Source organism: Lethenteron reissneri, chromosome 24 (genome assembly GCF_015708825.2).
Source record: "Lethenteron reissneri isolate LAM-NWPU_2019-01 chromosome 24, ASM1570882v1, whole genome shotgun sequence".
Taxonomy (NCBI): domain Eukaryota; kingdom Metazoa; phylum Chordata; class Hyperoartia; order Petromyzontiformes; family Petromyzontidae; genus Lethenteron; species Lethenteron reissneri.
In genome coordinates this window covers 18,221,328-18,247,343 of record NC_083802.1, presented here as the reverse complement: position 1 = coordinate 18,247,343, position 26,016 = coordinate 18,221,328, and the positions used below count along the sequence as shown (strand labels likewise).

The 26,016-nt window shown below is 51.2% G+C and overlaps 1 protein-coding gene across 4 annotated transcripts in view; it reads right to left on the bottom strand.

Annotated features, from left to right (window-relative positions):
• TMEM266 (transmembrane protein 266) overlaps positions 1-26,016 on the bottom strand; it is a 249,996-nt gene that overhangs the window by 100,508 nt on the left and 123,472 nt on the right. For all 4 annotated transcript variants that reach the window (XM_061558546.1, XM_061558549.1, XM_061558550.1 and 1 more), the window contains one exon: positions 11,431-11,569. In XM_061558546.1, the coding sequence (XP_061414530.1) occupies positions 11,431-11,569 (139 nt within the window). The remainder of the gene's footprint in view (positions 1-11,430; positions 11,570-26,016) is intronic.

The window sequence follows — 26,016 nt, the reverse complement described above, 5'->3', positions numbered from 1 at the left end:
AAAGCTTTAAATATAAATGTTTCTATTTAAAAACATGAGGGAATGTAACATTGGTAAACATTAACTCCCTTGCACACACGCGGGAGTACGATACGAAGATGAGAGTTTGAGGCCTAGTTCTAGGCTTTAGGCCTAGCTGTAGGCTTTATGCCGCTGTGAATTAAATTTTAATTTAAAAGTTTTAATTAAAAGCTATCTCAGGGAATTATAAGGGAATGTTACACTTGTTTAGCCAGGAAAGCCTCATTAATTTAAATGTTTTAATTAAAAGCTATCTGAGCGAATTATAAGGGAATGTTACACTTGTTTAGCCAGGAAAGCGTCACTGAGTCTAAAGGTTTTTGTAGGGTCCTGCCAAGTGTTTGCAGTAGAGGGCGATGTTGCTACACGGACGGACGGACGGACGATATAATCTATTGTAGGCTGGTTCACTTCGTTCCTACCAGTATAATCAGCTAGATACATATGGTGTGAAAGAAGTTCAATATACATACACACATAGACTCACACAGAGACCCATAGTCTGTTGTCCTTTCCCCGCACCTCCGATTAGCACGGGTGGCTACGTACGGTGCGAAAGAAGTTCAACGTGCTTGCGTACAAACACCGACTTGGTCTCGGGAACGCGCGCAGGTGCCGTGCGCGGGGGCATGGAGCCGCTCGCCTTGCGGTCGCCTCGACCCCATGTTTTGATTTAATTTGAAAAATAAGTGTAAATGTTATGAAGAAGTCGTGCCACGTTACATTAAAACACCAAAAAATGGATTACATTTGCATTGTACGTGGAGGATTTTTCGACGACCCATGTTACGTTCATGATTCGTTTATTTTGCCTGATTTTCAACATTCCTTCTCCAGGTTTCACTAATAAATCAAATCAATGCGTATATTTGGCCATGACGTGGAGGGTTATACTTAAAAAATGGCATTATACCTACACAAAGATCTAACCCAAAAGACACTGATTATGAATTGGATTACATTTTGTCACCTTTTGAACTCCAAGTAGTCAGTTATCAGATGATTATTACTTTGAATGGAGTCACTCTCCCGTCACTGCTTGTGGTCACCCTTCTCCAACCCCTCGCTTCTCCTCCATCTCCCTGCTCCGTGCGCTATCTCGTGGTCGGCACTTAACTCACCGCTGCACGTTCTCCTTCAAGGTCAAGGCCCGTCGTAGGAATACAAATAGAGCCGGTGGCATCCGCGAGCCAAGCGTGCGCTGGCGAGATGTTAACTACCTCGCCTGGTATACAGGAGGTCGTGGGTTCGATCCCGACCCTGACGCCTGCTGCTATATATTTGGAGTTTGCGTGTCTCTCTCCCTCTCATCATCAATCACGGTGGCTAGGAGATGTTAACTACCTCGCCTGGTATACAGGAGGTCGTGGGTTCGATCCCGACCCTGACGCCTGCTGCTATATATTTGGAGTTTGCGTGTCTCTCTCCCTCTCATCATCAATCACGGTGGCTAGGAGATGTTAACTACCTCGCCTGGTATACAGGAGGTCGTGGGTTCGATCCCGACCCTGACGCCTGCTGCTATATATTTGGAGTTTGCGTGTCTCTCTCCCTCTCATCATCAATCACGGTGGCTAGGAGATGTTAACTACCTCGCCTGGTATACAGGAGGTCGTGGGTTCGATCCCGACCCTGACGCCTGCTGCTGTATATTTGGAGTTTGCATGTCTTTGTCCCTGTGGTCACGTGGCTTTCTCTCTGCGCCCTCTATTTTCCCCCCTCCACATTTAGAATCAACTTCACGCGTTTAGAGCATTTGGCTGCTATAAATTTCCACGTGGTACGCCACTTAATGGGGCTATTATTTGTGGCGAGGTCATTTCTGAAAAAGAGCTACATAATAGCTCAGTGGGCCTTACCTGGGAAAATAAAAATAAATAGTTTTAATAGTTTAAAAAGGATCGCGACAAAAATGGAGCGGTGTTGTTCACACAGCGGGGAGTGGAGGGAAGGGAGGGCGATGTTGTTCTCGCGTCGGCTAACGGGCAACGATTTCCGTTCCGACCAAAAAAAAATCAAAAACACGCCGGCTCCGATGAGCTCCGACAAATCCACCGCCTTTGTGACGAGAGCCGCCCGGAGACGCGGGCTGGGCCGCGTCGGCCACTGGGAGGTGCCACGTGGCACAGCCGCGCCGAGAGGCGACGCGCCTCCAACAGACAGAAGCGGTGTGGGGGGGGGGGACTTGTAAGCAGCCTCGGATGATGCCGGGAAGGCGCGGCAGGCGAACCAATGGTGGTCGTTCCGCGGCGATGCGCCGATCGGCGTGGGTTGCTCGCGCAATCCCGGTCGAGCACACTCTTGACATTTTGCATTCTCCACCCACCCCTCCCACGTCCCCCCTCGCAGACAGTGAAGTTTTAAATATTTAAACGTAATTTACAATTGCAATTGTATCATTTCTCATGCTCCACATCAAACAGATTACAGCCTCGAACCAAAGCTGCATGGGCGATAGGCTACGGAATCATTTTTCATTAAAATTGTAGCTTCTGGGCTCACAGTCATTTATTTTGGAGGCCAGTGGGGAATTTGACTTCACCTATTTTTTTTCGATTCATATTTTTTGACAATGATGTCCAAAGGTGGCCCCCGTTGTCCGCGCAATGATGCTTCTATTGATTCAGCACCACTGCTCCGACGGACAGCTCCGATCACGCGGGCTCCCACGTCACTCGCGACTACTGCCACCCAACCCCCACCCACCGCCCCCCACCACATCATACACTTATCAGAAAAACGTCACTATCTCAATTTACAAATAAAACCGATATCAACGCGTCGGCGCTGGTTTCTTTTCATTTTTCACATGTACACGTGTGGTGGCGTGCGACACACACTGAGGATGTACCCTGACTTCGTTAACATTCTGTTTGATGCGCGACTGATTCTATCAAAATCAAATTTTGTTGCGGCGGTGTCTCGATTTTCCGAACAACTACAAGTTAATCCCACAGAGCTGTGATCCTAACAAGCTTAGGAGTGGGGAGGGGGGGGGAGATACATCGGCTTAAACCAATATCTCCTGCAGATGTACAAAGAACAAAGGGACTAAATGCCACAGTAGCAACAGCGGGAGGGCAATCATTTACTTTCTTTCTGCCTCCCTAATTGTTCCGGGACAGCCGTCCCGTCTCACCCGCTCGTCGCACGTCCTGCACGAAAAAAAAAGGTGGCCCAAATATCCGCCTCCGGGCAGCAGCTCCCCCCCCCCCCCCCACGTGTGTGGCAACCCCCCCCCTCCCCTCGCCCCCTCCTCGGGAGTCGGAGCCGTCTGACGCTATCCTCGGAGCGCACCTGGCCCGAGCCAATTTAATTTGTCCCCACTAATCAGGGAGCCCGATGATTAAAGCCCCATTGAGGCAGACGCGTTCGGCCCGGCCCGCGGTGACAGCCCCATCTCGCACGAGTCGTCCTCTTTGGCGTCGCGAGGCACACCGGCCCGTATCTCCGAGACGGGGTGGGGTGGGCGGTCGGAGGGAGGGAGGTGCTCGGCAAATTGGTGAACGCGTTCCCCCGCACACCCCCCACCCCCACCGTCTTTGACGAGCGATTGGGGAGGCCGAGACACGGCGACCACTCGGATCCAACTGCCACTCGGCAAGCGCCCGACGGCTCTCCTCTAACGAGGGCGACAAATTAATTTCTGATACGGCCGCCACCGTGGACGGCTGAACGTTAATTCATCATCGTCACAACCCTCCCCCCCTCCACGTCTGGCGGTGATCCGCTGTCGAGCGCGGGCGCGCGTGCAGACGCAGCTATTTTTAATCCCCGGCGCGGGCAGCGAAGGCACGCAACCGCTAGTCCCTCCGACTCATTTATCCGCCGTTGTATTGAATACATTACAGCTCTTTGCAAAACTGCTGCTAGATGATGGCCTCTCTATTCCATATCACTACACCCCCCCCCCCTCAGTAGAGATTGGATTAATGAGCATCCATTAATCGATTAATATCGATTGTTATGGTCAAGATAGATGCTTCTCTTAATCGCGAGTGTAAGATTATATTCAGATTCATGTGTTTTTGTGCTGAGTTTGTGTTACCCCTGCAGCCGCTAGAGGCGCTACTATTCACATCTTTAATAACAAAAAAACGAGAGATACATTTGAATTCAACAGCGACAATTCAGCAGTGGGGGTGGGCGGCCAATCTTACCGCACGTGGTGTTCACAGCACGTGGTGTTCACAGCACGTGGTGTTCACAGCACGTGGTGTTCACAGCACAAAGAAACTTACCCTTGCGACCGACGATATATAACGAGATCATAAAAAGCAACAGTGGATGTCCCACGAAAAAACCGGCCGCCACCACGGGAATGTGGAATTTCCACCTCCACGGAGCAGAAAAGGAACACTGCCCCAAATTCCTACTGGAGGACGAAAACACGCTCCCTCATTAAAGTGGACATTCCGGCGGAACACAGCTAACTCGCTTGGATAATGTCATGCAGAAAACACCCGGTGACTGTAACAGGAATTAAACCATCGTCCCCGTACCAAATTGGCCCACTGGCGACCTCGCCAGCCACTCTGCCTGGTCAGCCGCCTGTTTGGCATTCGCTCGTTAGCTGCTCCGTTTGCTTATTCAGCTTGTTTATTTGCTCAGGTGAGCATACAGGGTCCCTGCGGCTGGGTCTGCACGGCTCGCAATGCCGGTTGCCAATTAAAAAATAACATTCCTGCATGCGGATACTTTTCTCAACGCTCGGATTTAGCGAACATGCGAAATTCGAGACCCGTCCGATATTGATTGCTCAAAAAAAGAATGAACACGTTGGTTTGCTTGGGCGCTGGGGCGTGAGGACGAACGACGGAGTGGCAGCCAAAATGAGGGAGAATTCGACCGAAGGGAACGTCTGCCACGGGAGACGGAGCGATAGGAGCGTGAGAGATGGCGGCGACGTGGGGACGAGGGGGCCTCACATCAAGAGGACTGCATACACGACAGAGGTACGATGGTCGCAACAAACCTGGCTCTGGTAAACGCCGACCTTTCACACGCGGTTGGGGCGAATGCAAAGGGTGCGCCGCTGCATCCAGAATCAGAATCGGAATCTTTATTTTGTCCTGGAGGAATTCTATGAATTTCGAAGTTTTTTATTTTCCACAGATACCCTCTCCTCGTCAACGGATTTTTTTACTTTAAAACGAGGTGGCGCAAGCAGCCTACACTGCCCGACCCCCACCCCCACCCCCTGCAAGGCTCCGCCAAAAACAAAATCACACCACCGATTCCTCGTTCCCTGCATTGGTTATCCAGTAAAAATGCAGGATCGAATTTCAAGTTGTTGTGTTGGCCTCTCTAGGCCCTGAAAGGGTTAGCTCCATTATATCTCGGGAGATCTGTCCAGCAACTTCGATCCACCAAAAATCCCGGCACCCTGAGCGTACCAAGGACAAATCTGTGTTCGTTGGTTGATAGAGCTTTCAGTCGTCAGGCGCCTCGTGTGTGAAACGCCTTTCCCCGGTCCGTTAGGGACGCTCCGTCAGTCGAGGTTTTTAGGGCTCCTCTGAAAATACATGTATCTTTTCTTGCCTATCCGTCCGCGTGGGGTTTGTTTCCCTCTTAGTTTCAATGTTAAGGGGTCTTTTTTTGCACTGGGATTGTGTTGTGAAGCGTTGCGATGCCTTGCATGAATGACGCGATTTAAAGCTGAGGTTTATTTCCTTACTTACTTACGGTAACGCGGCCCCCGCTTAAATCGCCTGCTGTGTTTGGTCACCGAGATCCATTGGAGACTAGGCCACTCGCTCACTTTCGCCGACGTTTCCACCTCCCCCAAGATGCGCGACACTGCATTTGCATTCAAGCGACCTCCACAACACTGAATCATCGCATCGCACTGCTCGTGGCGCAATAGCAATATAAAATAACGCGACGGACGAGGCTGGCGATGGAACAGCAGCCAAAGGAGGGAACGCGTCCGCTAAGGGGACGACCGCCGCGGAAGTGGAGCGATGAGATCGCTTCACGCCCTCGGGAGCCAGATGGACGGCAGCGGCACCGGACTGTGAGGGATGGCGCAGGCGTGGGATGGCTGTCGTCCAGCAGTGGATAGACAATGGCCAATGGTGGTGATGGGGATAGAAACTAACCCTGAGCGGAGCGGTGGCGCATTGGATAGCAGCGCCGCGCTGTGAAACTGAAACCCCAAGACCTTCTCACAGCGCCCTCCTCATAGCCCCCTCCTCATAGCCCCCTCCTCATAGCCCCCTCCTCATAGCCCACTCCTCATAGCGACCTCCTCCTCATAGCGACCTCCTCATAGCGACCTCCTCATAGTCCCCTCCTCGTAGCCCCCTCCTCGTAGCGCCCTCCTCGTAGCGCCCTCCTCATAGCCCCCTCCTCATAGCCCACTCCTCATAGCGACCTCCTCCTCGTAGCGCCCTCCTCATAGCGACCTCCTCATAGCGCCCTCCTCATAGCGCCCTCCTCATAGCAGCCTCCTCATAGTCCCCTCCTCATAGCGCCCTCCTCGTAGCGCCCTCCTCGTAGCGCCCTCCTCGTAGCGCCCTCCTCGTAGCGCCCTCCTCGTAGCGCCCTCCTCGTAGCGCCCTCCTCGTAGCGCCCTCCTCATAGCGCCCTCCTCATAGCGACCTCCTCATAGCGCCCTCCTCATAGCGCCCTCCTCATAGCGCCCTCCTCGCAGCGCCCTCCTCATAGCGCCCTCCTCATAGCGCCCTCCTCATAGCGCCCTCCTCATAGCGCCCTCCTCATAGCGCCCTCCTCATAGCGCCCTCCTCATAGCGCCCTCCTCATAGCCCCCTCCTCATAGCCCCCTCCTCGTAGCGAGCGAGGATGCCCACAGACACAGGCGCCGCAAGCGCAACGCTGGCACCAGTGAGCGGGGGGGGGGGGGGGAGGGGCTCCCCGAGGGGCATCTAGAATGTCACCGGCGATTGCACCGGCCACGCTAAGGAGGGGGATAATGACTTTCATGGGAGGGTGGTGGAAACCCCCCCAAAAAGGTAGAATTATTCATCAATACCTCATTAGGCATGGCCCCGCTTCTCGGGCGTGCACGACCGCTGCCCATTCGCACGCGATATCCCACGTCACTCGATCCAATTAGCGCAATAAAAGGAAAAAGGCAACTTACTGCACGTTTTACGAGGCAACGCGCGTGCGGAACGGGGGCCTAATGGTCGCCACAGTGCGTCGCGATACCAACGCCAAAACGGCCAACTTTTATGACCTCTGGGGGTGGTGAGGGGAGGGGCGGGGAAGAAAATATTCATTCCATCACCTTATAGACAAAAGGGTGCACGCGCGTGCACGCGTGCGTGCACACGCATGCACTTGCGCGCACAGATGACGTCCGAACGAGACATTTATAAATATTAAAGCTGCCACTAACGACTAATTGCATAATTGACTAAAGCTCAGATGGAATCGATACTAAATAGATTGCTTGCTAACAGTGCAAACCTGCATACTGTCCGCTTGCGCGATATTTAACATACGCCGTGTCAGGGTTTGTAACACCGCCCCCCCCACCCCTGCCCCCATGCGTGTGTCATACTGGGGCATCCTCACGCTGTCGTCGGTCGAGGCGGTTATTTGACCATACTTCGCCACGCTGGTCATTGCCAGGATGAATGACGGGGCTTGTCAACGATGGCTCGGTTGCAGCCTCCACTCGGCGCCCACGCTTTGCTGACCGTGGGTCAGAAATCAATCTCGGGATCGGCCGGTCGGCAACGCAGCGCGCACTCTGACCGCCGCGACGCTGCTCCCCGCTGTGAATCTCAATTCGCGAGGCAAAGGTCACGACTCCGTGGGCCAAAACGAAGGCAACCCTCGCTGAGGTTAGCGATCGTTGGGCAGACCATTTTCCGCGCGCATTAACGGCCGCTCCGGTCGCTACGAGTACCGCTGCCGCCCGTCGACGAAGTGCTGCGGTGCAGTGCAGCATTGCCATTGGACTCAAGACCCCGGGGTCAATTTCTTCGTATTGAAGGTCAAACCGACAGTAGCGCCTCTAGTGGCAGCGGGGGTAACGTGAAGCCGTTGGAAACGCATCATCGAAAAATAAATACTGTTTCTGCGACTCTACGCACGCGCAGTGAGTTTAAGTATCAACGATAATCGATTAATCTATACCGCCATAAGTAGTATATGCCATTTTCACATTTAACCTATTTATATTATGACGATGCTTGATTGTCCAGGAAAGCCTTACTGACTCGATTTCGCATGTTCGCACAGTACCTTAAACCTTCTTTCACACCGTATGTAGGTGCAGGGGGAAGGACACACAATCAATCAGGAAAGTTGGGGGCTGGGGCAATGATTGCCGTGCGTAATCCCAACTGAGTGATTCTGACGACAGCAGCAAAACTCGACGAATTCTTCCCCGGTGCGCTTCAAACCAACAGCCACAGCAATCGACGAATTGTCTCGGCTCCGATGTATACAGACCACCGCGCCCCGCCCCCAACACGGCACCAATGCGCCGCACGCGTGCGGTGCTCAGTTGGTGGCCGCTCTCAGATTCAAACGAAGGGCTTAGTGCTGCAAGACAAACATCCCAGGTTCCGCCGATAATCTGTCGGGCCTAGTGATGCTATCAAGCAACTATTAAAAGCCACACGTGTCAATACAGGGTGCTTACAAATGTTTTTTAACAATTATATGGGACTATCGTTTTTAATTGAAACAGAATGGATAATACACTGTAACATTCAGACGCTGTCTTTCTGACAGACCTGTTCTTCACCTGAGGACGGCTGCTTGCGTTGTGGCCGAAACGTCGTGAGAATTATTTTATTATTTTTATTATTTTATTATTTCCATTCTACGTGACTTTACCGAAAGAACCAAGAAGATGAACATGATAACAAATTTATGTTAATAGCTTCAAAAATTCTCGGAAGTGTTAACATTTATATGAAGCACCCTGTTTAGATATATACAAATAGAAAGACTCACCCTATTCTGTCATATGGACTGTTTGAGCAGGTGCTGTTAGCGAGCACCTATTAAGGTCAACATCGTGCACGGGGAATGGTGTGGCGAGCGCCACGAACGACTGCCCTCATCTCTCCCCAGTGCCAATGTGTATGGACCCCGACAGCAGGTTCCTATTGTCAGGACTGAGTCGACGTAGGGAAGGCCCGGGCCCAATTTGGATGTCACGCCACCATTGACGTGAGCCGTGACCTGGCATCAGACTTGGGTCACCTGGTGTCAAAGCAGAGTGAACCAACCACTCTGACACTGTTCCCAACACCCGTATAGCCTTCGCAAACTGTTGGGTCAAGTGCTGTTAGTGAGCACCTATGAACAGCACACAAGGGGGTGGGTGGCCAGCACCACGCCTGGACGCCTTTGTCTCCCCAGTGGTGATGTTTACACACTGCACCAGGTACTCATTTGAGGCTGAGTCGACCCAGGGGAAGCCCAGGATCGGTTCAGATAATCGTCACCGGTTTTGGTCCTGAGCGAGAGTGGAACTCGGGTCGCCGGGTTCGTAGCGCAGCGTAGCGCTAACCTCTACACTACCGCTCCACTGGAGCAATGCACTTTTAAATCACGTGTATGCGCACACACACACAAACACACAGATGAACACATGCATGAAGACACAGATTGGGAAAACGCCTTACAAACAAGCAACTCAATTTGTTCCACTATACAGGAGCAAGGCACCGAGGCCCTGGGCTGTGTGTCACATTTTCTGGTCCACAAGCAGGCCTTCTTTCTGCAGCCCCTCCCAACCGAGTGCACTCGCTCTGCCAGCACGCCACGCCAACCCCATCCGTCACACCACGCATCGCTCGAGCACTCGCAGAACGGGGCGGCGGCCGACCCGTTGCGATCGTCGCGCTTCGAACAAAACGCGGCGGGCACCCGCTTCACGTGACGGTGGAGAATCGTGCCGGGAGTGGCCACCTCGCGACCTCCACGCGGCCTCGCCACCCAGCCAGGGGTCAAAGGGAACAAGGGAGACGGAGATCGCCGAGCCCCCGGCCCCAGGTCGGCTCTCCCGCCAGCAGCACGTGCTCTAGCCGGCACGAGGTCGGTCAGAATACCTCTGTGTCATGTAACATGTGACCTCCCTTTGCAGCATCAAAATATAAGAATAGGTGTTACCCTTTCTGGCAATAAAAGAAAGCTGTCTCTGGTGTGGACTGATCAGTTTCAAAGACAATGCATATAATATCAGAGGATGTTTTTTGTTTGCATGTTCATCACAAGTAGTTGTGGTTGATGCAGACATGATTCCTTGCGAAAGGTTTCAGTTTGGTGTTTTAACATCTTAACACAACTGTTTGATTGCCAGAAAGGGTGAAAACATATTCTTATAGTCTGTGTAATGTAGCTCGTCGGTGCTGCACGTCGCGTACAAACAACGTTACCAGCTGATGACCACTCGGGCCGGCAATGGTGGTGGTGGTGGTGGATCTCGTTAGAATTCAGAAGTTAAGGTTTACGGCACACGGCTCGCAATTGGAAATTGACAGGTTCGAATCCCCGGTTGGGGTTTCGACTCAAACCATTAACCAGCCAGGGTCGGTTAAACGGGTGCCAGCTTTGTGGGAAGTCAATGTGTGATTGTCCGTATGTCCTCCTTAGGGTAGAGGCGAGTCTTTCCATTAATACTTCCCTGGCTATAAAGTGAAGTGCACTTGGGCAGTACGCATCACGAGAAGGAATGATGACTGATGAACAAGACAAGTGACAGAATGGCAGCCAAAGAAGGTTAATCACTGTGGAGACAGAGGTGATAAAATCATCTCCTCAAGGGATTGTCTAGGACGGCGATAATATGGGGAGGCCTTTATCCAGCAGTGGATAAATAATAGCTGATGATGAAATACAAAAGTAAACGTTGCTGATGAGCAGTTGCCACTCCCAAGCCGTTGAGTTCATCGTGGACTGAAACATAATCCAGTAGCATGGATTAGATTCGGTAAGCCTCCGAGCAAAATCCAGTGGAGAGCAGATCTATTTCTCACGACGTTCAGTTATAAAACAAGGATTTGATGATGTAGCGATTGTCCGCGAGTTCGGGTTCGCGGTCACACAGTGGATAGCACACTGCGCTATAAACCCAGTAACCCGAGGTCATTTCTGGCCTCGGCTAGCATCGGTGGCGAGCGACGTCTAAACTGGCCCTGGTGGTGCCCTCTACACTTCACCTTACTTCTTGCGCACTTTACGAAGCCAACCATGCTGATTGGAGGTGCTGGGCAGTGTTGATTGTATTGCCAAGGAAGTGCTGCAAACTTTAACCCACATTGGCCAGTTTGGTGGTTAAATAACCCCCAAGCCCCCCCCCCCCCCTCAAGGACCCCCCCAGCCCCTCACGGCACAGCGATGGCCTTCATCCAGCAGTGAGTGGACACGAGTGGCCTCGCGTGTGCACGGAACGTGGGCCCCGCGTGGCGCGTCTCTCACCGTCAATGATCTGCTTGAACCTCCACACTCGCAGCGATATGATGAGGCTGAGGCCGTCCCAGGGGCTGTGTGGACCGTTCGCCACCGTGGAGGCCACCATGGGGGCGAAGGACAGGATGATGACGGCTCCGTCGAACACCTAGAGCCGACACAGCGACAAACAACCACATGAGCTGTGATGCAGCGCAGAGCAACGCAGAGAGCGACCGTTGCAACTCGTTCGCTGCCACGCGCGCAATACAGGACGACGTTTTATTTCGGGTGTTGATTTTAATTATTGCTGTTTGAATTTGAAAGCCTAGGTACCCAATCTAGACCTGAAGTTTTCGTGACTGCAGGAATCCATACTCTTTGGTTCTTTCGGTCCATATTGAACGTTGCGACAACGTCCGTCCAACGTTGGGCCTAACAGTTCCAACCACAATGCGAACGTTGGCCCAACACTGCATGTTTACCGGGTCATACCTTGGAACGGGACGTCTCATTTTTGAGAGTGTGCTGTTGGCTGGCTATTTTTTTGATGGGACAAGTTCCCACTGCTGTCCATGCAACGTCCTCAACTGTTGGCTTTGATTTTGCTCTCCGCTCTCAACGGCCTGCACCGACCAGCCCGGTGAAGTATGGTCACGTAACCCGTGCAGTGCAGTGAAGTGTGGTCAGGGAGCCCGCGCTACCCGCTGCCGTGCGGTGCGCAGACCTCACCCAGCGGCGGATTGACAAAGCACTGCACGTGTTCGTAGACTAATATAGGAAGGAGTCCGAATAATTTATCTTTTTTTTTTAAACAATGCACTCGTCAATTTAGATTTTGACATCAGGCAAACGTGCTTCAGGTCCACGCTACGTCTGCCAATGTCCTGCCTGTCCGCCGGCTGTGTCAGTTGAACAGTCGCCTGCTTTCCGTCACCCGCACGCTCCACTACCCCCCCGCCCTCCACTCACCCTCTAGCCCCCCGCATCCGCTCCTTCCCCCCCCCCCCCACCAATTCCACGCACGGGTTGGCCACTGATCGTGATGCCGTTCGTGCTGCGAGCCAGCGTGACGGGAGTGGTCTGGCCACACGAGGAGGACTCAGGCCAAAAGCCTCAGCTACGATGACAATGACGATGCCACCAACGGCCCCGTGGTCTGAAACTGGAACTCCTTCTCATAAACCCGTGCCGCTCATAAAAAAAAAACTATACAAACTATAAACGAGTTTTTATTTTTATTTTATCAGGTAAGGCCCCACTGAGCTCTATAGCTATATAGATCTTTGGCGATTCACAAATGATTGCTCAACGAAGTGGCTTATCATCATGTGGAAATTTATAAGCAGCTAAATACTATAAGCGCACGTTGATGTTAAATGCGGAAGGAAATACCGGAGGACCTGGAGAAAAATCCACGCGACCACAGTGAGAGAGCGACACGCAAACTCCAAATATACAGCCGGCGTCAGGGTCGGGATCGAACACATGACGTCCTGTATATCAGGCGAGGTAGTTAACATCTTGGTACCGTCATAACCCGTGCCCCCCACAGTCTTGAACTCTTTCTCCCCACCACAGTCATCCTAGCTGTCGACCTCCTTGCCCCTGGAGGCCGGTTCAAGCACAGGGCCAAACACTTTCCTTTCTCCCTCCGCCTGCCACTGAATTCCTGTTGCTGCGGCAGAGCCTTCGAGATGCGGTCACCTGCAGTCGCTATTTGAAGCCGACATTTTAATTGCGTTGGTTCAGTGAAGATTTCGCTGCAGGGGGTTGTGGGATTTCTTTCGAGTGTGGAGTTTGACAAATAACGTGTTTACTTTTCTGGCATTCCTTCTTCTTCTTTGTTTAATCATCTGTCCCTTTCTCCCAATAATGTTGGCCCCATGTCAAGAAACCAATACCACTTCCATTCAGTACACTTGTGCAAAACAGTGCAGCAACAACAACAACAACAGATTAGACAACAGCTTCTGGCAGATGACAACTCAGAACTATTTCTCAAGTCCCCGTTAATTGCCTCGTTACCCTCACCAGATGGTGCGGCTTCTCACTGCCCCACGATGGCTGCACAGCGATCAAACAATAAACAAAACCCCACACATTTTCGGTAATCAAGTGAAGAAACTATTTCAACTTGACATTTGTTGTGCATGTATTCGTCCATCATTGGTGAGGCTGAATCCATCAACTCGCTACCCCTTGGGAACTCGGTCTTATCACGAACATCAATCAGTAAAATTTAGATTTAAAGCTTTCGTGACTGCAGGGATTCATATTCTTGGTTCTACGTGACTTTACCGAAACAACCAAAAATATCAAGCAGTTAGTTAGTCAGTTAATCCTCTTCATCCGCTATGGGACATAAGGCCGCAAATGAGCTCCTTCCACTTTGTCCTGTCCTTGGCAACATGTTGAGCCTCGCCCCAAGAGAGTACGAACATGAGTTGCAGTTTATTCGGTGGCACCAGCAGGAACTCAAAGAGACCAGCAAGAGTTGACCTGCGCCACCCGCAATGGCAAAAACAAATCACATAAAAGCAAAGCACAGCAATGGAGCAAAGAGAAATCGGAACAAAAACTAGTAGCGTGTGGCGGCCCTCACACTGGTAATGTCTTATCGGTGAAAGTTCCCCCGCTGGATATGAAATTGGCAGAGAGCGCGGTATTATTTATTTATCTCCCCCCCCCCCCCCCCCCCCCCCGGCGCGTGCTCGCGTGAGCTAAAGTCTCTCTCGCGCAACGCAGCACGCACGGGTCACATGGCTCCTTCTTCTGCGTGCGTGCAAACCTGCACTCGCCATGTCTGGGGGAGAGCAGTGGGGGGGTGGGACAAAGCTTCCAGACCCAGGGACGTGTAGCTGGACACTTTGATGCCCCCCCCCCCACTCTGGAAAAGTACTGTACTGCACAATCCACGTGCCGAACCCCAAAGACAAAGATTCCCCGTGTAGCCTTAACAGACTGTTGGGGCAAGTGCTGTTAGCTAGTAGCACCCATGAAGGCCGGCACGGCACACGAGGGGGAAGGGGGGGTGGTGGCCAACACCACGCCCGGCCGCTTTTGTTTCCCCAGCGGCGATATTTACACATTAGCGGCAGGTACTCGTTGTGAGGCTGAGTCGACCTAGGTGAGGCCAGGGACCGGTTCAGAAAATCGTCACGGGTGTCGGTGGCCCGTGAGCGGGAATCGAACTCGGCGGGCCCGGGTTCGGAGCGCATTTGGAGAGACGGCGAGGACCGCGGCGCAATCGACGTGTCCCCCCACCCCCCCCCCCCGAATCGGCTCTGACCCCGGCGTGCTCCCTCGTCTTGCGCGTCACCGCCACGGCCCCACGTGACACGCAGCCACCGTCCCTCTCAGCCGCCGCATCTGGGTGGCCCAGCTGCTCGCGGGAGACATTTTCCGGGGTCGCCCGTCGACTGCAAGGAGGACGGCAACGTAAACCCGAGCGCGGTGGCTCTCTCTCTCTCCACACCAACTGTGCGCAATAAAAAAAAATTTACCCGGACGTGTCAAAACTGGATGGCACGTGACGACTTTAGTTGTCACGGCCATAGCGGAGAGAGCTCCACTGGAAGTGGTGGTCCCCCATGGGTGTAGAGAGCGCTGACCCGGACAGATCCAGTTGAAATTAACGACGGGACTATCGAGTGTGCAGGCCTGTGCAACTGCGCTGGGAAGCCAGGTGCGATTATCTGTGTTCGGTAGAAACGTTGACGGTAGCTCCCTGAGACGAGCTCACGTTGGGCCGGGGCACAGTGGTACCACCAGAGCCTCACCTCTCGCCCCAAATATTTGCTGGCGGGCTGGTGTGCAGGGGCCCTTGACCTGGGAATACTGGGTGTGCCGTACCGGGTGTGGAGATGTTTCCATCTCGCTGGCAGACTGCAGGAGGCACGTGTATCAGAGCCAAAGTGGTGAGTGGTACACTGGACGTGGTGTGCTGAGTGTGGGAATATTTTCCGGGCTGTCGACCCGGACAGAACCGGGGCTGAATTTATGAAGCCTCGCCAAAACCCCCCCGCCCCACCCCCCGCGCGCACCCACAAGTCGGCCCCATTCTCATTTCAAATGTTACAACGGCTCAAATGAACGGGCGGGCGGGCGAATGAGCGAATGAGCGAGCGAATAAATTAATGAATGTGCGGTCACGCCACCCGTGCGTGAACGTAGAAATACCTACGGAATGGAATTTTATGGTCGATGCTCAACTGAACCGGGGAAAGAGCGGGGGGGGGGGGGGGGAAATTCAATTATGCAGATTGTAAGGGCATGGCTACAGGATTGAAATGTCGCAATGGGAATATTCCACGCGCCGATTAACATGCGGGGACATTCGCCGTCGCAATCGTACCTGTGCCGCAAATATTAATTTATTTTGCGTATTTTTTATTTCAAAAAAGCAAACTTGTTATATTTTTTTTCACACGGTACAAAATATCGTTGCACACTGAGACTGGCGCTTGACCTTACAGGGTGCGTATTAAACATGTTTCAACAATAACCGCCGTTTACCATTTGCACGTAAACATACGCCCACGGGGAGAGCCCCGGTAAATAATCTCCCTAAATTTCGGTTGTAATGGAACGCGTACCAGAGGTCCCGTCGGCATAGGAGATGGAGCGGTAAAATCATCTCATGTGCAGGTGCGAGACGGATTAGCACGTCACGGGATCACGAGATGTAGACACGGCGTTGGTTTGGCGTTTCATTCAGCACTGGATTAACCGTGGCTAATGATTATTATTATTGTTGTTACAACAACAACAAAAACCACAGTTTCGATTTAAAGCTTTCGTGACTGCAGAGATTCATCTTCTTGGTTCTTTCGGTAACGTCGTGAGAATTGTATTGAATTATGTTTTATTTTTATTATTTTATTATTTCCCTTCTACGTGACTTTACCGAAAGAACCAAGAAGAAAAAAAACCACAGTTTCAGGTTTCCGCACAACCGGTGAGAAAATGTATACATCAGCGGCGAGGAAATTGAAATGGGTGGCGGCAGACTTTTGAGAAACGGCAGGCTGCCATGCCAACCTTTTCATTCTGCCAACAGCACGGAGCTGCCTGCTCATACTCCACAGGGCAACTTCACAGGCTCCCCCCCCACCCCGCCTCTCGCAACGTTCGCCATTCATTCACCTTGGATTCGGCGAAGACGTGAACCAAATTTGACCGAGGACCCGCGATAGCGATGACTCCTGTCTGATGAAAACCGAACAGCAGTCGCCACGGACTCTCAATATCTTTAATTTCCATTTGATGTGAGCCAAAGTGTATTTGCAATCGATTGCGCCTCTTCGTGTCACCACCCCCCCACCACCACACCCGCTCTCTCCTGTCCCCCCCTACACCCCCCCCCTTCCCCACCACCACCACCGCACACACAACACACGGCCGTCGGTCTTTCTTTACTTGTCACGGGCGATTGAAAAGGCAGAGTTTGCAGCGCGCAGTGGCACTTGGAGCCGCGCACAAGGCGTGATGGATTGAGGAATGCCGCGTCTTGGCATCGATCAGCCACACGAAGACAGATGAACCTGACGGGTCAATGTTCAAGGGACGGCCCCTCTCTCTCACCCCCCCCCCCCCCACCACGCACACCTCTCTCCTTCATCCTACCTCTCCTCTGTCTCTCCCAATTTCTCTCCTCCACGCTGTCCCTTGGCCTCGCAGAAGCTCGCCCGCCCCAAACGAGCACCGCCTTTGCCTCCACATGCCGCTGTTTTCACCATTTGTTCGCACGTCTGCTGCGCTGTTTGTTTTCGCGCCCCAGGGGTGAAGATTACTTTCGTGCACACCTTGGCAACGCGTGCAGTAGGACGGTGGCCAAGCCGCCCGGAACGCGGCCCGGTCTCGTCAGATCTCGGAAAGCGAAGCAGGTTTGAGCCCGCATAGCGATCGGATGGAGGGCAGTGACCACGACGCGCCGTGTCGTCGTAGTTAGCCGTGGGGCGGTGCTACGCGGTGGCTCGGCAGAGGGCAGCGCAGCGCTCGGTTGATATCGTACCGTACTTCTATGCTTCGCCCCCGCCTTCACCAACGCGCAGTGACCATCATGGTGAAGCATTGCAAAATAACCCCCCTGAGACCTGTAGGGCACGAGGAAACCCTCGTACTTGGCCTACTATTCCTCGGTAGCGGTGGGTGGACCCAGGTTTGACCCCACCACACGCGAACTGCCGATTGGCTCACGGTGACGCACCCAATCACACTGCTGGGTGGACAGAGGCCAAAGCAAAATCAGAATATTTATTTATACTGGAGGAATCCGATGAGCTATAATGCTCTTTTTCACAATTGTCCAGGAGGCAGTGGGGTGCGGGGTGGTGGTGGTGGTGGGTGGGGGGTGGCGGGTGGATTTATATTTATTTATGAGAGGAGGCGGTAAATGATTTTGGGTGTTCGCTGAAAGCACGCGTCTCTTGTGAATCAGATGGGAGGAGGAGGAGATGGGGAAGGAAATGGAGGAGAAAAAGGAGGAGGAGGAGATGGAGAAGGAAGGAGGGGACGGAGGAGAAGGACAAGAGTGCTTGCATCTTTCTGCCCTTCTGCTGCCACCACGAGGCACCGTTAATGAAATGTCAAAATCTCAAACCGTGTCGCGTAAACCAATCGTTCCATCAGGCTCCGGCCTCTCTCTCTCACGTCTTGTTTCGGTTGCGCTTCACGGACAATACCGCGCAAAAGCGCTCCCAATTTTGTTTCATCCTTTTTTGTTTTGTTATCCTCCAAATATTCACGGGTCCCCCCTTCTTTTAACCAACCCATTTTATATTCACACTCGCGCCCTCTCGCGGCATCACGGCGTGAAATGTGGCCAGCTTCAAATTCGGAAATCTGCAGCGAGCGGCGAACCACCCTGTGCCAAGACAAACGACTCCTCGTTCGCGTGCGCGCGCAAGGCAGCCGCGCGCGACCTGCGAGTTGCGCGATTCTGAGACGAGCTGTTTCGGTTTGTGCACGCGACGCGTCCGATCCGCTCGGGCGCGGACGGCTCCTCTCGCAGTTGCCCGTGGAGGGAATGAGCAATGGGAGACAGAGCATCGCTCAACGGGGAAGTTCACAGGAGACGGCGGAGGGGAGGGAGCAGGGGGCGGGGGGGCGGGAGCGTGGAATCGGCGATGGTCTCGCTGGTGGCGAAGACCAAAAATGTTTGGTGCCCCCACGGCGAATGCGAATGCCGCCGTGCGGGTAGCCAGGCACAGCTGGGCCTGTGCCAGGCACAGCTGGGCCTATGTGAAGCCAGTTGCATCGTGGGAACACGGAGCAGTTAACTCACTGACCGTCCTAACGATGTGCGCTGCTCTGCACGACCCAATGCCCGGTGAGCCCAATTGGTAGACCGACTCTAACGATCCGACCGAACCAAACTGACCTACCAAGACAATCAGCCAAACTGACTGACTAGCGCACTAGCCCAACCAACTCGCCCAACTGGCTAGCCCAGCCGGCCAGCCCAACAGAATCACAGAATCGATCCAATCCGGCAATGTCACGAACTGGACGATTATCAACCCATCCACCCATCAACCCTCTTGGTCTGACTAATCAACCATGAACCCGACCAAATCAATTCTAGATTTGAAGCTTTCGTGACTGCAATGATTCATATTCTTAGGTTTTTTTTGTAAAGTCACGTCGGTAAAAAATTAAATTAAAATTAATAGAAAAAATAATAGAAATAAAATAATAAATCACGACGTTTCGGAGACAACACAAGTCTCCGTCATCAGGTGGGACCGTCACTTGATGCAGTAAATTTAGCTGTGACGGTCCCACCTGATGACGGAGACTTGTGTTGCCTCCGAAACGTCGTGATTTATTATTTTATTTCTTTTATTATTTCTATTAATTTTAATTTAATTTTTTACCTACGTGACTTTACCGAAAAAACCTAAGAGTACGACCAAATCAAACAAACAACGGACAATCCTCCCCATTCTAACAGAGCAACTGCATAGGCACGTAACAATTCATTTATTTCTATTCATCACGTTTATGACAATTATAATCATTTATTACAGCGCTTTGTCAATTGCTGAATGAAGGCCTCCTTGTCCTCATGCTTCACCGTGCCGTTCTGTGTCGGTTGTGAAAAAGAAATGCGGCGGTTGGGATGGTCACTCGTCACCGATGTTAGCCCTGGCCAGGAATCAAACTCAGCTCGCCGGGTTCAGGTCGCAGTGCAACAACCGCCCCTCGCTCGCTCGCACTGGCGTACAATCAGCAGAGCGTAGAACAATCCCAAGCGAGTTGATCGCTGGATGCACGATCCCGTGCGCGTGCCGTGAGAATCGAGCGCGATGTTATTAAACGCCGCTTCAAAGAGTCTGGCGAGCGTGGCACACAGCGGGAGAAGGCCTTCGGCAGGTGCTGCGCAGGCCCCAGGTCAACATCGCCCCCCCCCCCCCCCCAGAGCAGGAGTCGGCAACCTCCGGCTCCGCAGAGGCATGCTGGCTCTCGAAAGACTCGCTTCGTGACGTTGTTGATCAAGAGACCGCCGTTTCGTATTCGCGTGCATTGCGGCTCTTTGAAATATAGCGGGTGTTGTTTTTTTTACCGAATTCAAATTTGTTTTATCTTCTTGAGATGTTTACTACCTCGCCTGGCATACAGGAGGTCGTGGGTTCGATCCCGAGCTGACGCTTGGAGTTTGCACGTCCTCCCCCGTTTTTCTCCGGGTCCTCCGGTTTTCCCCTCCACATTTAAAATCAACATCACGTTTTTAGAGTATTTGGCCGCTATAAATTCCTACGTGATCATAAGCCACTGCGTTAAGCTATCATGTGTGGCCAGGTCACTTCTGAAAATAGAGCTGTATAGCTCAGCGGGCATTGCGTGGTAAAATAAAAACTCGTTTTAGTTTCTAGTTTTGTTTGCTCTATTTCGGACTTGAAGACCCCATGCCCAAAAGTGACGAAGGGGGCTCTGGGCGAGGCCCGGCAGCCAACAGCTTTCATCGGCAGTCCAAGAAGCTCTTGGACAGCAAACGTCTGCGTCTCGGCACACGTCCCGCAAAAATGCGCGTGGAAACTTTAAAAAGGAATTCTTTAATTGCAAATTGATTTACATTTCAATTAGAGGGCAGGGAATTGCGATATTAAAAAAGCAATATATAAAGCGTAAATAAAGGGTGTCTCGGCGGGGTTTTGGCTGGGCTTTCAGGGTCGACAGGGCCCTCATTGTGGCGCTGCCAGGCAGCCTTGAGTCGGAGACCCGCGGCACGGAGAGGGCGGCGCAAAATATCCCCCGGCGGCAGAGGAGGGCAACGGAGCGTTTCGCTCGCTCGCCCGCTCGCTCCCTCCTCCATCCGCTCGCACGCGCAGCCGCCACCGGCAGCAGATAGCAGTGAGGCGAGACGGCCACTTAGGCGCAACCTACGTATCTATTGATACGCGGATACCGTAATTATCTACTGATACGCAGATACCGTAATTATCTATAGATACGCATATACCGTAATTATCTATTGATACGCAGATACCGTAATTATTTATAGATACGCATATACCGTAATTATCTATTGATACGCATATACCGTAATTATCTATTGATACGCATATACCGTAATTATCTATAGATACGCATATACCGTAATTATCTATTGATACGCATATACCGTAATTATCTATTGATACGCAGATACCGTAATTATCTATAGATACGCATATACCGTAATTATCTATTGATACGCAGATACCGTAATTATTTATAGATACGCATATACCGTAATTATCTTATGATACGCATATACCGTAATTATCTATTGATATGCATATACCGTAATTATCTATAGATACGCATATACCGTAATTATCTATTGATACGCATATACCGTAATTATCTATTGATACGCAGATACCGTAATTATCTATAGATACGCATATACCGTAATTATCTATTGATACGCATATACCGTAATTATCTATTGATACGCATATACCGTAATTATCTATTGATACGCATATACCGTAATTATCTATTGATACGCATATACCGTAATTATCTATTGATACGCATATACCGTAATTATCTATTGATACGCATATACCGTAATTATCTATTGATGCGCATATACCGTAATTATCTATTGATACGCATATACCGTAATTATCTATTGATGCGCATATACCGTAATTATCTATTGATACGCATATACCGTGATTATCTATTGATACGCATATACCGTGATTATCTATTGATACGCAGATACCGTAATTATCTATTGATACGCAGATACCGTAATTATCACGGCTATGTGCATCCCGCGAGTACTCGTCTCCACACCCCCCCCCGCGCCTCTCTCCATCATCACGCTCGCCGCTCCGGCGAGCGTCGTCTCCTCTCGACGCGCAACCACGTGACCCTGGCTCAGCAGTGCAGTGGGGAGGGGGTTGCTCCTTCTCCTCTGATGTTCCCATCGTCTGGAGCTTCCTCCCACCGATGAGTGGATAGCACGTTGCTTCCTTCCCTTTAAATCGAAACCCGAGACTCTTCACAGTGGCCCACAGTTACTGCGGTTGCAAATTCCTTCCCCCATCTCACCTGCTGTATCGATATCCCATCTCACCTGCAGTATTGATACCCAATCTCACCTGCTGTATTGATACCCCATCTCACCTGCAGTATCGATATCCCATCTCACCTGCTGTATTGATACCCCATCTCACCTGCTGTATCGATACCCCATCTCACCTGCAGTATCGATACCCCATCTCACCTGCTGTATCGATACCCCATCTCACCTGCAGTATCGATATCCCATCTCACCTGCTGTATTGATACCCCATCTCACCTGCTGTATCGATACCCCATCTCACCTGCAGTATCGATGCCCCATCTCACCTGCTGTATCGATACCCCATCTTACCTGCTGTATCGATACCCCATCTCACCTGCAGTATCGATGCCCCATCTCACCTGCTGTATCGATACCCCATCTCACCTGCTGTATCGATACCCCATCTCACCTGCTGTATTGATACCCCATCTCACCTGCAGTATCGATATCCCATCTCACCTGCTGTATTGATACCCCATCTCACCTGCTGTATCGATACCCCATCTCACCTGCAGTATCGATGCCCCATCTCACCTGGTGTATCGATACCCCATCTTACCTGCTGTATCGATACCCCATCTCACCTGCAGTATCGATGCCCCATCTCACCTGCTGTATCGATACCCCATCTCACCTGCTGTATCGATACCCCATCTCACCTGCTGTATCGATACCCCATCTCACCTGCAGTATCGATACCCCATCTCACCTGCTGTATCGATACCCCATCTTACCTGCTGTATCGATGCCCCATCTCACCTGCTGTATCGATACCCCATCTCACCTGCTGTATCGATACCCCATCTCACCTGCTGTATTGATACCCCATCTCACCTGCTGTATCGATACCCCATCTCACCTGCTGTATCGATACCCCATCTCACCTGCTGTATCGATACCCCATCTCACCTGCTGTATCGATACCCCATCTCACCTGCAGTATCGATACCCCATCTCACCTACTGTATCGATACCCCATCTCACCTGCTGTATTGATACCCCATCTCACCTGCTGTATTGATACCCCATCTCGCCTGCTGTATTGATACCCCATCTCGCCTGCTGTATTGATACCCCATCTCACCTGCTGTATCGATACCCCATCTCACCTGCTGTATCGATACCCCATCTCACCTGCTGTATTGATACCCCATCTCACCTGCTGTATTGATACCCCATCTCACCTGCTGTATCGATACCCCATCTCACCTGCTGTATTGATACCCCATCTCACCTGCTGTATTGATACCCCATCTCCTAGAGGTACAGCGATTGACAGCTCTCCCCCAATCACCCGACGAGTCGATGAATCGTCACGTTTCAGGGTCATCGTTTGATCCGAGAAGTGTCTTTTTTGACGTTATCGTTAATCTAGTGGCCAATAGTAGCTTGAGAGGTCATGTGAATCCATGATTACGTTCTTTAAAAAAAAAAGTCTCACACACAGACGATTCCATGTACGTATCATGAGCTTTAGAATTTATATTAATCGTCGAATCGATGTATATGCTGGACTATACTTTTGCGATTAATATTTAACAGCTGGTCAAAACATGTGTGCTTTTAAATACTAAGGAGAAAATAAATCCACATTGGTGGTGCGTCTCATATGGCGCCGACACTACATCGATAGACTCGAATGATATTCAATATGCCAATGTAACGCTTACGTGCCAGAATGCCATGCATCTTGCATGTAAATAATTCGTTTTGAAATAAAACAATGCTCCCCGCTAAGCCGTATTTTCCGACATTGATTTCAATACTTTAAGACGAGTATCCACACGTAAAAAAAAACACTCATTAAATCTAAAGGGTGGACGTGTCTCGAGGCCAGTTGTCCAAGTAGCCCAAGCTCTCGCTAATAACGTAACGCTTTCAACTTTTTATGTTTTTATTGAGCGGCTCCCGCCGGCTGTATTTTAAGCGAGGGGGGGGGCACATTCAACGAGGTGCAATAGCCCAGAGCACCGCCACGCTTGCATGAAAGTCCTGCTGAGCGGCGGAGGTTTTTTTGTTGTATCGTGAAACCTTGTTGCCTACGCAGGTTTCTGCAGCCCCTAGCGCTTTGTCCCACGCACTCAGAAATTGCCCGAAAGCCTCCTGAATAACGGGGCATGGATTAAGGGAGCACGTGCTCCGGCTAAAATATATATATACGAAATCAACGCGAAATGTTTTGCTCAATTACTTTTTGTTTACCGTTAATGTTCGCTTCGCGAGCACTCAAGTAGAATAAATGTAGGCACCCGGCCTTAGACGGGGGCCTGGTGGGGGGGGGGGGTCAAAAACCTGACAGGCCACTTGAAGGGATCTCAGAGGTAGCTCTGTGAAGTCCACTTCTGTGGGCTGTTCTCCAATATGAAGGCTCGCGCTGCTGTGTGAGAGATCCGAGAGGATTCTTTGTCTCGCTGAGACGCAAACGCCGACGGCGCGGTCAGGATGAAATAGGTGAACAAAAAAGATGACAAAAATACTTTTTGGAAGAAGAAAAAAAAACTGACGGGTTTCAGTTCCAGTCCTCAAGGCTGTTTTTCGGGAGGGCCCTGCTACATTGGGATGTTGGTCACTGCCATTTAGGAGTTGTTTTGCCATCTGGGAAGAAACTGGAGTAATGTGTGCATAGTCTGTCGGCGCACAGACGCCCTCAGAGCCAGAGCGGGGAGATCTTCTGTTGCTCTGACGCTGAGCAGCAATCGTGACGAGCTACACGACTCTTTCGCCTGAGATAATCACACACACACGCCCACAAATCAACGTTGCTCTGTTATACAAAAAAATGAACAATGCTGACCAAGTCAGTCTGCATCAAACGTCGTTGTTTTTTAAATATCCTAATAGACGTACATTGATTTGAGTCAATTTTGTTGAACGTTCAAGTTCATGCATGCTCCCCTCTCTTTCCCTTACGACGAACACCAAAACTCCTGGCAGCCAGTCGGGCCATCTTACTGTCACCACAGCTGAGTCAAGCAGAGAGCCGTATCGTGACCAATCATCGTGGTGGCGAGATGTTAACTACCTCGCCTAGTATACAGGAGGTTGTGGGTACGATCCGGACCCTGATGCATGTATATTTGGAGTTTGCGTGTCTCTCTTTCCCCGTGGTCACGTGGATTTTTCTCCGAGTCCTCCGCTTTTTCCCTCCACATTTATAATCATACGCGTAGAGTATTTTGCTGAAATAAAGTTCCACATCATGATCAGTCACTTCCTTCAGCTATCATTTGTGATAGCAGGTCGCATCTGAAAATATCTAGTGGTTCTAGATTTGAAGTTTTCGTGGCTGCAAGGATCCATAGTCTTTGGTTCTTTCGGTAAAGTCACGTAGATGAAAAACAAAAATAATAATAAAAATAATGAGATGATTTAGTTTTTTTCATTTTATTATTATTTTCATTATTATTTTTCATATACGTGACTTTACCGAAAGAACCAAAGAGTAATATCTAGCGGGCCTTACCTGGTAAAAAAAATAGTCAATGTTAAATAGTTAAATCATCGACCGATCATCGCACCACCCGACGGAGGTCACACTCGCCCGCTAGGGCTAAGCCGAACTCGTTGGCAGGGGGCCACTGATTTAGCCCAGGTGGCTCGCCTCGCAGGCCCCTAGCCGGCCCGCACGATAACCGCGTGCTCACGAAGTTCAACGGGCCTACACAATTTCGCCGAGCGACAGAGACTAAAAAAATAAAATACAATCGACAACGGCCGTCCTATGCGGAGGGGGGAAAAACGAAAAGGCAGAAAGGCGATTCTCACGGAAATAGTCTGGGAGAAAGAGACAGAGAGGGGGGCGGTGGGTGAGGAGTGGGGGGTGGAACTTAGACCGCTCTTGGCGTACGGGCAGCTGGATTCAATTTTACCACCACTTACCATTTCCAATTCTAAAACCACTGGGCTGGAGCCGGAAATATTGAGGGCCTCGGTTTAAAAAAAAAAAAAAATTCATCCGCCTGCAATTTTTGCCGAGGAGGAAATGCCCTCGCCGTGCCCGGGCCCGTGGCGTGGGAGGCGAGCACCGGGGGATGAATGGATTGGGA